Source organism: Rhinatrema bivittatum, chromosome 4, assembly GCF_901001135.1.
Source record: "Rhinatrema bivittatum chromosome 4, aRhiBiv1.1, whole genome shotgun sequence".
Classification (NCBI taxonomy): domain Eukaryota; kingdom Metazoa; phylum Chordata; class Amphibia; order Gymnophiona; family Rhinatrematidae; genus Rhinatrema; species Rhinatrema bivittatum.
In genome coordinates, this window is record NC_042618.1 from 1580701 (window position 1) to 1596064 (window position 15364).

Below are 15364 nucleotides of genomic sequence, written 5' to 3' on the forward strand. Positions count from 1 at the left end.
TTCACACTCCCCGCGGCCTCCTGCTGTGGTTTGACACCAGTCGATACCCCCTGGAATTCACTCGAGGACCCTCCTGAAGCAGACGCTTCCAGCCTCCGGGGGGGATGGCGTCTCCGGTGCACCCGGGCTCAAAGAGATTTCATCGGCCAGTGGATTGGGGCTCCACCCGCCGGCCTCCTCCACAGTGGCCCCGGCTCTGGGCAATCGTACTGGTGTCACACTGAAGAACTCGTCGATTTTAGGCCGCTCCAATCCAGGTAATGGAGAACTAACAAAGTTCTCCCGCACTTTAGCTTTCCGCCTGGTATGCGGCATGGCAGACGCAAGAGAAAGAGGAAAAAAGGCACTAGGAACAGAGAGCCTCATGGCGTGCTTCTCATTTGGTGGCCATCTTGCCCCCTCCCTGCACTAGGAACAGAGAGCCTCATGGCGTGCTTCTCATTTGGTGGCCATCTTGCCCCCTCCCTGCACTAGGAACAGAGAGCCAGCGCTCACCATTTCTAAGGTAGTGCGAGATCTTGGTTTTTAGTAAGAAACTGCGGTACTGGGTCAGACCAAGGGTCCATCAAGCCCAGCATCCTGTTTCCAACAGAGGCCAAACCAGGCCACAAGAACCTGGCAAGTACCCAAAAACTAAGAAGATCCCATGCTACTGATGCAATTAATAGCAGTGGCTATTCCCTAAGTAAACTTGATTAATAGCAGGTAATGGACTTCTCCTCAAGAACTTATCCAATCCTTTTCTGAACCCAGCTACACTAACTGCACTAACCACATCCTCTGGCAACAAACTCCAGAGCTTAAGCCTTAGTTAATGTTAAATTGGCATTTTTTAAATGATTCGCTCTTTAAAGTTTTTGCTACTGGCTCCTGAGTGTAGAACAGTTATTCAAGCCTTTATCTTAATGCAGTGGTTCTCAACCTTTTTTGGCCGGGACACACCTGATAGATGGTTCTCACATGCGTGACACACTGAACATGTGACCATCACGGGGCTAAATGTAAAGATGCACTCTGTATCCACAGGAACCCCCTTGACCCCTAACAATGGATGCAGAGCAGATCTAGGGCATTACCCATAGAACTCACCATGCAAAAATAAGATATTCTGGTTCTGATGACATCTCAGTAAAAGCAAAACAAACTCCCTCTGCTACCAGGTGCAATAGCCTTCCTTATGAAAAGACAGTAATTTACCACTAATGCATGTCCTATTGAGAAAACACAACAAATAAGATTGATACAAATGCCTACATGCTAGTAAAATACCTCACCTCGGTCACACACCCAGAACTGACCTTCACCAAGTACAGAAAGACCACAAATTATAAATATGGAGACAGAAACTGGAATGGAAAACCAAAAAAGCCACTCTGCATGCAGTGCGAACCTGGAGAAATGGAAAGAGGAATATAGCACCTAACACAGGTCCAGGATCTGCAATAATGCACACAAACTAATCTGCACAAAGTTACACCTGCATTATGGAACAGATAACCTTATCTATGAAAAGGCAACACTACAAATATTAAATCAGGTCCTAAACACTAATTCACCTCCTCTTAGGAAAACAGAACAAGCCAAGCTGCTATAGATCCCCACATAGAAATAAATGTAAAACTATACTAATAAATGTTACAAAACAGCTGATGAACAGAATAATATCCAACAATTAAAAACTCATTAAAATTATTAAAAATTGTCCATATAGCAATAAAATATTTCAAAACAGCAGACATTGCATAATACTCAATAATTAAAATGGCAGTCAATCAAGAAAAATAAATTTAAAAAGCCACCTTTACTTACTCTCTCCAGCAACTCTCCTACTCCTTTCCCTTGAAAGCACAGACCAGGAGCAGCAGCAGCGGCTGCTGAAGCTCTGTCCTCACAGTCCTCTTCTTTAGGGTCCACAGATCACTCACACACACACACACACACACCAATTAAACCCTATGACCAGTCTCTGTCTCACACACACACCCCCAGTCACCTCCCTGCCCAGTCTCTGCCCGCGGGGGCAGGAAGAACGGAGGAGGCTTCCCATTGGCCTGCGGGGACAGGAAAAAGGTAAAGGGAAGTATAAGTGGGGCTGTGGGACACCAGGAGCCGCGACACACCAGCTGGTGCTTGACGACACATTGGTGCGTTGCGCACACACCGGTTGAGAAGCGCTGTCTTAATGAATGTGGGTTATTGCAATCAATTATACATAGGCTTGCCAAAGTATGTGTTACATTCTTTACTACTTACTACAGCATGCAGCAGCACGGTTATTGGTTCCTTGTTTATTATGAGATCACATCATCCCGGTGCTCCAGCAACGCCATTGGCTCCCCATTAACCAAATGATCCAGTTTAAGCTTGTGTCCTTAATATTGAAATCTCTGCTCCTGAGGTCTCTTTAATGTTCAGTAAAACCAATATCCTCATTCTGAGCCGCCACCCTCAAGTCACTATTCCTGATTCTATTCAAATTCTGGTTGATACTATTCGTCTCTTCCACCATTCGTGACCTGGGTCTTATGTTGGATTCTAATCGTTCCAGGTTAGATGAGTAGTGTTAAGCGCCAGGCCATTCTTTATGACGCTTATATCCAGGGATACAAGAACACTTAGATTTTGTAGAAAGTATAATTTTTTATTGAGCAATATAAGTATTCTTGGGAGATGCTGGATGCCATTTCTCTGACAGACCACCAGCATCTCATTGTATACATGAATTGACCCTTCTTTTATAGGTAAAATACAACATTATACTAGGTTAGAAATTCTAGAAGTACATGACTACCCAGAGAATAATTTACATAGGTTGTCATGTCAACAGCATGATAAGATTAGCCCTAAGCTACCTTGATTATTTCTCCAAGGTGGGGCCCATTTACCCTCACTCTTTAGGTAGTCCTTTGTTCTGTTAGAATCTTGTTGGTCAGGGCAATTATCATATGGCTGTGTTTACATATGCCCCTGAAAACGGTGCCTCTATAGTGTCAGTATAGCCTGAAGCTCCAACCATTGCCTTCTGCTTTTGTGACCCTATAATTAGGCATCCCAGAGTGTCGCCAGCTTAAATTGCTGTCCAGGTGTCCTTGGAATTCCTGCAAGTGAGGCTCAGTAAGGCATTTGAAGTTCATATAGCCAAAAAAGGCTAAGATAGCAGAGGATTCTGGGTCAGTTACCTTCTCCATGTTGGTCTCCAGCTCAGGCACATATATCAGTAGTCAAAAATTCCTTCTATAAATTAAGGATGCTTAGACATCTAAAACCTATTCTACAACCTGGTAATTTCCACACTATACTCCAAGCTCTCCTCTTTCCATCTATAGACTACTGTAAGTCTCTCTTTGCAGGTCTCCCACAAAATTCTCTTGGCGCACTTCAAATAATCCAAAATTCTGCTTTAGCCATCCCATTCGCAATCGTATCCTACGCGTTTTAAAACTGTTGCACTGGTTACCAATTTCTGCACGTGTTAAATATAAAAGTTACCATCCATATCCATCCTGCCTCAGTGCTCCTTGGATCAGTAGTATAATGTGCATTCATACTCCTGCACAGATTCTTTGAATCTTCAGTGATGTCCAGCCGCCGAAAGCTGCACACGTTCTCTCTCCATACAGAGCCCCATCCCAGATTCTTTATGGCTCGCACAGGATTCTAAGCTATTTGGGTGAAGCTTTTCCAGTACGTACTCGTCACCTCATGGCCATCTATATTCTTGATTATGCTTCAGGTTGTTGAGTTCTTTCATGCACATTACTGTACGGTTTGTTTTTGTAAGTCATTTTTTGGAATGTTTTACTGTACCCCATGCCAAACTTTGGAGGGGCGGGTAATAAATTCTTTTGAAGAAAATAAAGCAAGCTGATGGCCCAAACTTACCTCACCAAAAGATTATTAAAGTATGCTCCTTCGTGTACCTTGACATCTGCTGAAAAGAACCTCAATGACTCCTACACCTAAATACGTTAAGCTCCAGGCTACCCTAGGCAGGCTTTTCCAGCCAGTGATCCTATTCTATGGAAGGGACTGCCTAATGAGTTGCAGATCACCGATTACAAGTTTTTAAAAACATTTTAACACACACACACACCTTTTTCAAGTGGCTTTCTCCTGATCAGATGTGATTCTTCTAATTTTATTCTACCTTAATGTTAGTGGTATCATTCTTATGTTGTTTGCTTTGCTACTCCGGTATTTTTGTTTATGTATTACTGTAAACAACTTAGCCTTGGTGTCCTTAAGTGCAGCATATAAGAACTTTTAATAATTTGAGTATCAATAATAAAACACCTTGGTCTTACTATTCCACTAGGTATAATGTAAAGCGATGTGATATACTCCAATGAACGTCTGTATATAAAAACAAATAAATAAAATAATTTCCCATCACGTGATGGGGCTAAGGCCTGTCAGTGTCATTTTTCAAGATGGCGGTGAGCAATTTCAGCAAATAACGCAGCTCTGGCAAGCTGCGTTATTTGAGCAGCATAGAATTGGGTATGCGTGAGCTGCTCTGCATGCATTTGAAAATGTATGCATGCAAATCACATGCAAACTAGCTCATTTTAATTGGAGTGGGGTTTAAGCCTAAAGACTGTGCAATAAACTCGGTTTTCTGCACACCCTACCCTTCTTGCAGCTTATTTAAGTCCTAATTTTGTACCTGAGGCAATGGAGGGTGAAGTGACTTGCCCAAGGTCACAAGAATGGCAGCAGATTTTGAAACCTTGCTTCCCTAGTTCACGGCCCTCTGCTCTAAGGGCTTGGCTACTTTCCACAGAAACCCCCCCTTATAATGGGCAGGTCCAATAGTCCAACAATTCTCCCAAGATAAAATACGTTTGAAACAACAAATCATACATGGCTTAGAAACCACTGCTTTTAGCTGGGGACAAAATGTTAATTATTAGCACATGAAGCGGTCTTCAGCCTTTTTTCTTGTGTTAGAGACTGAATGGGCTTTCATTCTTGCTCTGGATTGTTGCTGGTTTTATATTCTTAAAACATGCACAGAAAAAAATAAGACAGACAGGAAAAAAAAAAAGGTTTTTTTAATTCAAAATCTTTAAACAACAAAGCCAGGCATGTGTGATGCAACTAAAGCTTTACCAATATAAATATGTAATTAAATAATAGGAACAATTCTATAAATATATTTCACCTCTTAAAAAATGTACATGAAACAAGCCACACAATGCACAATAAAACTTGCATCATATCTAAAATAAACTTCTCTAGAGAGTGATCTTGGCATGATAGCAGGACTACGCAGCTGCTTCACACAGACAGGCACGGGAGACTCGCACGCCTGATTTTACATTCCAAATCCCACAATCTTCGCTGAACAAAAAGAAAAATGTCACACCGACTATAAAAAATAAAGGTATTCTCTGGAGCCAGCCTCGGTATCCCTGAGTGGACGGGTGGGGGCAGGACAAAAACGCAGCTGGAAAAGCAAACATTTCTTAGGCAAACGCTCCCCGTACTGGAGCAGCTGCTGCACAGAGAGACAAACATTGGTTTTTAGAGCCTGTCAAACCCTGCATGGTGCGTCAGCACACGGGAAGGCTAAGAATACAGGCGGCAGGTGTAGCCCACACACCCACACCGTGCGGCCCTGTGTGCTCCGTCAGGGGGCAAGGGCCTGACGCTTCTGGCTGTTCTCCGAGCTGGAGGAAGGTAGAATTTGATAAAGGCCGTGAGCTCCACCCCTGTAGCCTGGTCATTCTCCTGCACTTTGGCCTAATGGGACTGCGGCTTCAGATTTAGGCAGAGGTAACACGGGCGAGCGCCAAGACTGCCAAGCACCCAGGCCAAGGAAGAACCTGCTCCCACTGCTGTGGCACCCTGGGGAAGGGACTTCCAAATTTCCTAACTGCTAGGGTCTTCCACTCCCCCCACCCCACCTTATGGATGCCAAAATCTTAAATCCGGCCCCAAGAATCCTCTGTGCTGATCCCAGGCTCTCCTGAACGCGGTGGCTGCAAGCCTGAGTTAAAGAGATACAATCACCCCAGATCGCGCTCCTGCTTGCTGCACTCATTTCCTCGCCCCCACAATGTCCCTCCCTCTCTGCATTTTTGTTACATTAAGTCTAAGCTCATCACCCCTCCGGGTGCTCTCTTGGATCATTCCTCATTCTTTTCTCTCCATCTGGAGGACAGGTTTTAGTACCACGTGCAAAAAGACAAACCTTTAATACCCAACCCTCTGTAAAATCTTATGAAAATATTGAGCCACACTGGACCCAACTGAGGACTGATTCCCTGAGGCCCAACAGTGAGCTCCATGTGCCATGGCTCTCTTGTCTATCCCAGGCCAGCCCTAGGCTGCTCCTTTCCACTCTGAAGCCACCCCTGCACACCACCTTCCCCCTTCCCCGAGCCCACCTGCTGGTGATAGCAAGAGACAGCACCCACGTGCCACGCCAGACCTCACACACTCACAGCATACAAAGCGTGTTCCTGAGGAGCCAACTAAACCTAAAGTAGATAAGGCGATGGGACACATCCGAGGGTACTAAGGGACTTAGAGATGTCCTGGCAGCTCCGCTGGTGACCTTTTCAATGCTTCCTTAGAGTCTGGAGTAGTCCCGGAGGACTGGAGAAGGGAGGATGTGGTTCCTATTCATAAAAGCAGAAGTAAGGAGGAGGCTGGGAACTGCAGGCCAGTTAGTCTGAGCTCTGTGGGGAGCAAACTAATGGAATCGCTGCTGAATCAGAGGGGAGCGCAGCTTCTGAGATCCAATGGATTGCAAGATCCGAGGCAGCCTGGTTTTACCACAGGTAAATCTTGTCAGATGAATCTGATCCATTTCTGTGATTGGGTGAGCAGAGAGTTAGATCAGGGAGAGCGCTAGATGCCGTGCACTTGGATTTCAGCGAGGCCTTTGACACGGTTCTGCACAGAAGACTTATAAATATATTGTGCGCCCTTGGTGTGGATCCTAGAGTGAGTGACTGGGTTAGAAACTGGCGGAGTGGGAGGTGACAAAGGGAAGTGGTAAATGGAGGTTTCTCTGAGGAGGGGATGTTACCAGCGCTGTGCCCCAGGGATTGGTCCTTGGACCGGTTCTTGTTAACATTTTTGTGAGCGAGATAATGGAAGGATTGTCAGGAAAGGTTTCTCTTTTTGCTGATGATACCAAAATCTGTAACAGAGTGGACAGCCAGGAAGGAGTGGAAAACATGAGGAGGGATCCAGGGAAGCTCGAGGTCTGGCAGCTAAGATTTAATGCTAAAAAAAAGCAGAGTAATGCATTTAGGATGCAAAAACCCAAGGGATAGGTGCAATATTGGAGGGGAAATTCTTCTAAGCACAAAGGAAGAGCAGGATCTGGGGGTGATTGTGTCTGATGATCTTAAGGTGGCCAAACAGGTGGATAAAGCGATGGTAAAAGCCAGAAAGCTGCTTGGCTGCATAGGGAGAGGAATGGTCAGCAGATATTGCCCCTGTATAGGACCCTGGTGAGACCTCACTGGGAATACTGAGTACAATTCTGGAGACCCCACCTTCAAAGGGATATAAACAGGATGGAGTCGCTCCAGAGGGTCAGTGGTCTTCATTATAAAGCATAGGGGGATAGACTTAAAGATCTAAACATGTACACCCTGGAGGAAAGGTGGGATAGGGAAGAAGAGACATCCAAATATCTCCAAGGTTTCCATGCACAGGAGATAATCCTCTCTCAATGGAAAGGAGGCTCCAGAATGAGGGGTCATGGGATGAGGGTGAAAGGGGGCAGGCTCAGGAGTAATCGTAGGAAATATTTCTTTACAGAGAGGGTGGTGGATGTGTGGAACGGCCTCCCAGAGGAGGTGGTGGAGACAAATAACCAGTATCTGAATTTGAGAAAGCCTGGGATAAATATAGGGGGGGATCAGTGATGGGCATTGTAAAACTGAATTAATTGGATGGATGGGCCATCTGGTCTTTTTCTGCCATCAGGTTTCTGTTTCTCACATCACAAAGAGGTCCCCTCCTCTGTCATCAGTTGGGAGTTATTGGGTATTTGGGATTCTTGCCTTTGGCAATATGGCTCCCTGAATGCTGGCAATAAGGCCAACGTGGGTGACATTTATCTATCCCCAGGAAAACCGATGCTGTTACTTCTAAGCTACAAGTGCTGGGGGCAGCTGAACCGTCCTCTCTCCCTATCCCCGCCTTGCTCACAAGGCAGGCCTCAGTCAGGGTAGTGCACACCTCATCTGCCGCCCCCTCCTCCCTCAAACCCTTTCGCCCCGGCAGGCCTCAGCCCGTGTCTGCCGCCCTTCCCCCACAGGCCTCAGCTGGTGTAATAAACGTGGAAGTAGAGCGTCTTGTTACGCAGCAGCGAGTAGGAGTTGTCCAGCTTCAGCAGGTAGATGCCCTCGCCCGGGTAATCATGGCTGCCAGCCTGCACCTCCCGGTGGCTCTCCCGCCTGTACACGGGCATGATCTCACCGTAGCGAACCCGCAGCCGATTCTTGGAGCCCCTCTCCACATCTCCGACGGGAACGTGCCCTGCATCCAGAGGAGAGAGGGAGGAAATACAAGCACACAGATGTCACATCTGGAGACAAGCTGGGTAAAGGCCAAAAATGTTACTGAGAGAAAAAAAAAAACAGGTCCCAAGGATTCAAATAAAACAGGTGGGAAACTCAGAGGGAGAAATAAAGCATCTAATGTTAATCCCGAAAAGGAACAACCTGATAATTCCACCTAAATAACGGGCAGATACAGTAAAATGCGCTCCGGCTGAGCGCACTCTTAGCCCGCATTTGGCCGCGCGTTTTCAACACGCTGTTTTTACCCCTTATTCAGTAAGGGGTAATAGCACGGCCAACCCCACCGAAACTGATAGCGCTCGCAACATGCAAATGCATGCTGATGGGCCTATTAGTAATTCCCGCGCGATTCAGAAAGTAACTCCTGCCCAAAGGTAGGCGTTAATTTCTGCTGGCGCCGGGAAAGTGCACAGAAAAGCAGAAAAAACTGCTTTTCTGTACACCCTCCGACTTAATATCATGGCGATATTAAGTCGGAGGCCCCAAAAGTAAAAAAAAAATAAAAATTTTAAATCTGTCCGCGGGTTGGAAGACGGATTCTCAATTTTGCCGGCCTCCGTTTTTCAAACCCTTGGCTGTCAGCGGGCTCGAGAACTGATGCCGGGAAAATTAAGTGTCGGCTGTCAAACCCGCTGACAGCCGCCGCTTCTGTCAGAAAGGAGGTGCTAGGGACGCGCTAGTGTCCCTAGCGCCTCCTTTTACTGCGGGCCCTCATTTACATTTTTTTTTTTTGCTGAATCGCGTGCCCAGGAGAGTGGCCTGGGTGCGCGTCGGGAGAGCGGGCGCTCGCCGGCTCTCCCGCGGGTTTTTCTGTATCAGCCTGTAAGTAAGCAAAACAAAATGACTGTGGACAACCAATCCAGACCCGCTAATAACAGAAAAGCTAAGCAAACAGGGAGCAGTCATGTATGCAATGAACTCTATTAATGAGTGGAAAGCCTCTTTAGACTGTTGACCTCACTAAGCTATAACAGGTCAGCGGACCATGGTGGACTCAATCTCGTCGATCAACATCCTTTTTGAATAGATGAGTTTTACTGGCAAGGAAATCCCATACTTGATGAGAAAAGCTCCTAGTTTGGGTCTGTTCCTACAATAAGCTTATAACCTGTTCAATGTCAGGGTAGCTGGCGTTTTTCAGATCGTTCAATGGAACAAGAGGATACATCTTTAGTAAAACTGCATTCACCATGGTTATCTCCAGGTCCTGAAGACTCTTTGATTTGCACGTTTCAGAAGCTTGTATTACAAGATTTAAATATTTTGGAAATGAGATCTCAAAAGTAGTAGTATAATATCTCCAAAGACGAGATCACTGCACTACAACAGTTCCCACCAGACGCATGTTACACAGTAAAACCTGCTGATGCTGCAGGCATTGGGACACACACACAATATACATCAATTATCTGCTACAACCTTTTATGAAAAGTTACCAGCGGATCTGTCAAAGGTGTGGTCTTTGACTCTATTGAAGTTATTCTGAAAGTTACAAATTTCTTTCCTAGATATTTAGATTCAGCAGACCAATAATGGTTTTGACACCACGATATACAGAAAAGTAACAGACTGGAATCATCTTTTGATTTATAGTAGTTGTCATCCTATTTCATTAACACACGTCTGGGTCAGTCTTTTTTTTTTTTTTTTTTAACTTCAAAGATTAAATTCTGTAATAGATGAAAATAAACAGTTGTAAATGTACATGAAAGGTTTCTAAATAGAGGATACCCACGTCTAGGTGTTCACAGAGCCTATAATGGAGAGATTACTTACCTGATAATTTCGTTTTCCTTAGTGTAGACAGATGGACTCAGGACCAATGGGTATAGTGTGTACTCCTGATAGCAGTTGGAGATGGATCAGCACAAATTCAAGAAGGCGACAGCATCCCGAGGATGACTAAAGTCCCTGCAGATGCAGGCGTTTGTAGGGTCGAGAACCTCTGTGCAGGAAAACCTCAAGAGATTGATTGCGTTTCCAGTCTCTTGCTCCAATGCAGCTCATGAGAGAAGTTTTTTTTTTTATAAGTTTGTCTTTAGGACTTACATGAACAGAACTGATTCATTCTTATTCCTTTATTGTGTGTTGCCTGGGCATAAGCTGGTTGAAGAATTCATTTTTTGAATTTGCCGTAAAGAATAGTATTTTCCTTGAATTTAATTCTTGAAGATATTTTAAAAGCACTCTGCACATTTCATGCATGGGGCTATGATTATATCTTAGTGATGCGAAGTCTAAGAGGTTTTCTAATCTATTTATCGCATATATGACTGCCTCTTCTTCACCTATAAATTCATGATGCTTTCACCTGATTTTCTAGTGTGAATGGGTCTGTATTCGGTTTTATATTTATTTTTTTAGACATAAAATACATTCCCTGACAAATACCTTCATAGGTTACTGCAAACTGCAGCGTGACCCACCCACCCTCACCCCAAGCCTGTCCAGCTGAAGACTTTACTCATCATTTGCAAACCACGTAGATGCCAGCAGTGGGCATTTAACCATCTCCGCTTCTTCTTTTGTCCTTGCTATATTTACCCTGCAGGAAGGAGTGGTGCTGCGAATTCGTGCGGGGCCTGACAGATTGAACCAAGCAGGGTCTGGTCTTCTCATGGGGCGGGCAGGTGGTGCCACGCAGCTAGAAGGCAGGGTAGTGGGGGCGGAGAAGCCTGGAGGCCTACGATGGGCGAGAAGGTGGTCGAGGGACAGCAAACAGCTAAATGGAGCTCATGCCAAGAAAAGGAGGGTTAGAGGGTCAGGCTCCGATTCAGTACAAGAGGTTCATAAGTGGGGTTACCAGGAAAGGCTCATCTTCTACAGACAACAATCCAGGCCGATGTGACCTGAGAAAGCTTGAGGGATGCTCAAGAATTTGGCCAATAAGATCTAACGCCAAAAGTTCAGCAGAATGCATTTGGAGTGAAAAAAAAGCCAAGGAAGCAATGCACAAGGGCCCAAGCTACCGCTGTGCACACTGCAGCCACCTGTAAAGTAGCAAGGAGGAGAAGGGGAGCCAGGGAGGGAAGGACTGGTAACAGAAGACAGAAGGAAGGCAGAGATACTGGACCTGGTGCTCGCACAGCACTAGTCCATCATATTTATAAAACTGACACTGGGCTCTGGCAAACACAGAACACACTACAGAGAAAACAAATGCAATAAATCAAGACGATTTGATAAAATCAGGAAAAGCAGCACAAACAAAACAAAGAGTGAAGGACCAGGCCTTGCAAGCTTTGCAGAAGCTCAAATAATCTGCAGGCAGCAGCTGCAGGAGCGAGCTTTCAGTCTGTCTGCACCCAGCAAGCCTCGGGGGCAGCCGCTGTTTGCAAGAGGATCTCTTGAGAAGAAGCTCCTTCAAATATTGTGCACAAGGGTTGGGAAGTTAATTGGATGTGGTAGGGGCCAGGTAACTAACGGAAATCGGATTCTGGCTGCAGTGCTCTGAATAAGCTGGAGGCGCTGCAATGGAGAAGGCAAGTCCAGCGTAAAGTGAATTATGTTAATCCAAGTGATTTGTTACAGGCACACGGATAATTCTCTCATGTGAGAGACGGGTGCAAGTGACAAATCTGTGTAAACTGACTAAAACAGGATCACATGACGCTTGTAATCTGACTCTGAAAAATTGAGGTTTGAGTCTAACACAACTCCAGTCTTAATAGTTAGTACAGTCCCCTCGACAGTGAAAGACGGCGCAGAGAAAGGGATTCTTTAGCAAATATTTCTGTCTTTTCCAAAATGACCTTCTGCCAATCAAAAGGCATGTATGAATCTGATTTCCATAGGTGGAGTAGATAGAAGAGAAGGTATGGGAAGAGCTGGGGAAACTGAAAGTGGACAAAGCCCACTCTATTCTCTAAGTTCACTTAGAGAATAGCCACTGCCATTAGCAATGGTTACATGGAATAGACTTAGTGTTTGGGTACTTGCCAGGTTCTTATGGCCTGGATTGGCCACTGTTGGAAACAGGATGCTGGGCTTGATGGACCCTTGGTCTGACCCAGTATGGCATGTTCTTATGTTCTTAAGCCATGGGACCTGATGAGGTTCATCCCAGGATACTGAGGGAGCTCAGAGATGTGCTGGCGGGTCCCGCTGTGTGACCTGCTCAATAGATCCCTAGAAACGGGAGCGGTGCTGAGTGATTGGAGAAGAGCGGAGGTGGTCCTGCTTCACAAATGTGAGAGCAGAGAGGAGGCTGGAAACTACAGACCGGTCAGCCTCACCTCAGTGGTGGGAAAAGTAATGGAGACTCTGCTGAAGGAAAGAATAGTGATCTATCTACAATCAGGTGGGTTGCTGGACCTGAGGCAGCATGGATTCATCAGGGTAAGGTCCTGTCAGACTAATTTTATTGATTATTTTGATTGGATGACTATAGAATTGAATCAAAGAACAGCGCTTGATGTGATCTACTTCAGTTTTAACAAAGCTTTTGATACAGTCCCGCATAGGAGGTCCATGAATAAATTGAGAAGCCTGGGAGTGGGTGACAAATTGGTAAAATGGATTAATTGGTTGACTGACCAGAGCCAGTGTGTGACGGTAAATGGAACCTGCTCTGAAGAGAGCGCGGTGTTAAGTGGAGGGCCACAGGGATCAGTGCTGGGACTGGTTCTGTTCAATATCTTCTTGAGCGACATTGCGGAGGGGACAGAAGGAAAAATGTGTCTTTTTGTGGAAGATACTAAAATCTGAAACAGAATGGACACTCCTGAAGGAGTAGAGAGTTTGAAAGGTGATCTAAGAAAGCTTGAAGAGAGGTCGAAGGTTTGGCAACTGGGATTCCAAGAAGCACAGATTCATACATTTGGGGCAGGGCCAGATTTAGGCACAGGCATCACTAGCACGTGCCTAGGGTTCAAACTTCAGAAGGCACCAAAAACTGGACTTCCCCTGCTGCAGCTTTGATTTTCAGGGGCGAAACTCCCTTATTCCCAGCCTGCTGCCTATGGGCACCATCATCTTAAACTCGGCCTTGAGTTAGGATGCTGAAACCCAAAAGAACTGCATGGAACGGTAGGTGAAAGGCTTGTGTGCATGGATTGGGAGAGGGATCTTGGGGTGACAGTGTTTAGGGATCTGAAGATGGCAAAGCAATGTGACGAGGAGATAGCTAAAGCCAGAAGAATGCTGGGCTGCATAGAGAAAGGAATATCGAATAAGAGAAAGGAGGTGATAATCCCCTTGTACAGGGCCTTGGTGAGGCCTCACCTGGAGTACTGTGTTCAGTTCTGGAGCCTGTATCTCAAGAGGAACAGAGGATGGAGGTGATCCAGAGAAGAGCAACCAAAATGGTGGGGGGTCTGTATTGGAAGACCTATGAGGAGAGGCTGAAGGATCTGAATATGTACCCCCTGGAGGAGAGGAGGTGCAGAGGAGATAGGATACAGACCTTCAGATACCTGAAAGGGTTTAATGATGCACAATTGTCAAATCTTTTCCATTAGAAAGAAATCAGTAGAACTAGGGGTCATGAAATGAAACTCCAGGGAGAACAACTTTGAACCAGTGTCAGGAAGCGTTTCTTCACGGCGAGGCGGATGGATGATTGGAGTGCCCTCCTGGAAGAGGTGGTGAAGACGAGAATGGTGATGGAATACAAAAGGGCGAGGGGTAAACACCGCAGATCCCTACATTCTAGAGGCTGGAGAGTAAAAAAAAAAAAAATGGGGTAACCCTATGTTAAGTTTAGGTGCAACCTTTTAGATTGGAGGTAACCTGCACGGAGCAGCAGTTACTACCAAAAGCAACCTGCTGGGCAGACTGGAGGGATTGCTGGGTCTTTACTATGATAGCGTGGTTTAATAAGAGAGCAAATAATGCAGGGATGGGCCGCACAGAGGAACAAGCCAACCTGAGTAAGCCTTGCAAGCTACGTTCTGCTCCTTGATGGTAGCACGGCTTGATCTGCAGACCACCCCTCGACGTTTCTCTCTCTCTAGGCTGGGATTGGTCAGCTTGGCCCTATAGACTGGGGCTGGGCATGAGCAAAGGGCAGAAGAGAAGTTGGGAGGAGGATTTTGGCAGTGCTCCCTTGCCAGGCCCCCCCCCCCCCCCCCCACGCTGATTCTGGACCCCGCCTGAGGGAAGCAGGGTCTGGATGCGCTGCTTGCCCTGCACCCACCTGAAGTGGGGTGGCTTCTGCCTCTTTGAGAGAGAGACAGCTTTGTTACAAGTTTGGGAAGTCTTGGGACGTTGCTGTGCCCTGGTTTCCAGGAGCATGGGGGTTCGGTTAGTCCCTACCTCAGAGGGATTACTGGCTCAGAGAAGGAGGAAGTGAGAACAGGCACTGTGAACTTTTGGGTGTTTGTGAAACCTCCTGAATGGACTAAAATGTGCTCCTAGAGTCAGCGTTGGGCTGCTGGCGAGCTGATAAGTCTTGCCCTCTCACGTGGCTGGTTTTTGGCGACTACATGAGGAAGAAGAGGAAAGGATCCTTAAGGCCACTCCTATCTGGCCCTGCTGCTCCTACTCAATTCCCAGTCTGCCCAAGGATAGAACAACAACAATCTGGAGCGTCTTAGCTTGGCTCTTCCAGTGCCACTGGTGGGGGGATTCTCTCTCCCTGAATCCCGATGTTCGGTCTTCTCTCGGGCGTATTGGGAGGTCCCAGGTACTGGATGTAAGCAAGCTGCCCCCTGAGGTTTAGCAGAAATCTGGGTGCCAATCAGATCAAGCAGAGCAATGCCAATGGTACCAGCCCTACCTCTCCTCCTGTGGTTTGCACACAACCAGTGATACCTGACTTTAATTTCACTATCAGGGCAAACTGACGGTGCTAATAAAGCATGAAAGGTTGCAGA

General features: G+C 46.2%; 1 protein-coding gene across 1 annotated transcript in view; it reads right to left on the reverse strand.

Annotated features, from left to right (window-relative positions):
• Positions 1-7898: 7898 nt before the first annotated feature.
• TMED8 (transmembrane p24 trafficking protein family member 8) overlaps positions 7899-15364 on the reverse strand; it is a 45255-nt gene continuing 37789 nt past the window's right edge. Inside the window, exon 6 of the mRNA XM_029597651.1 lies at positions 7899-8505. Coding sequence (XP_029453511.1) covers positions 8288-8505 — 218 coding nt within the window. The 3' untranslated portion in view covers positions 7899-8287. The remainder of the gene's footprint in view (positions 8506-15364) is intronic.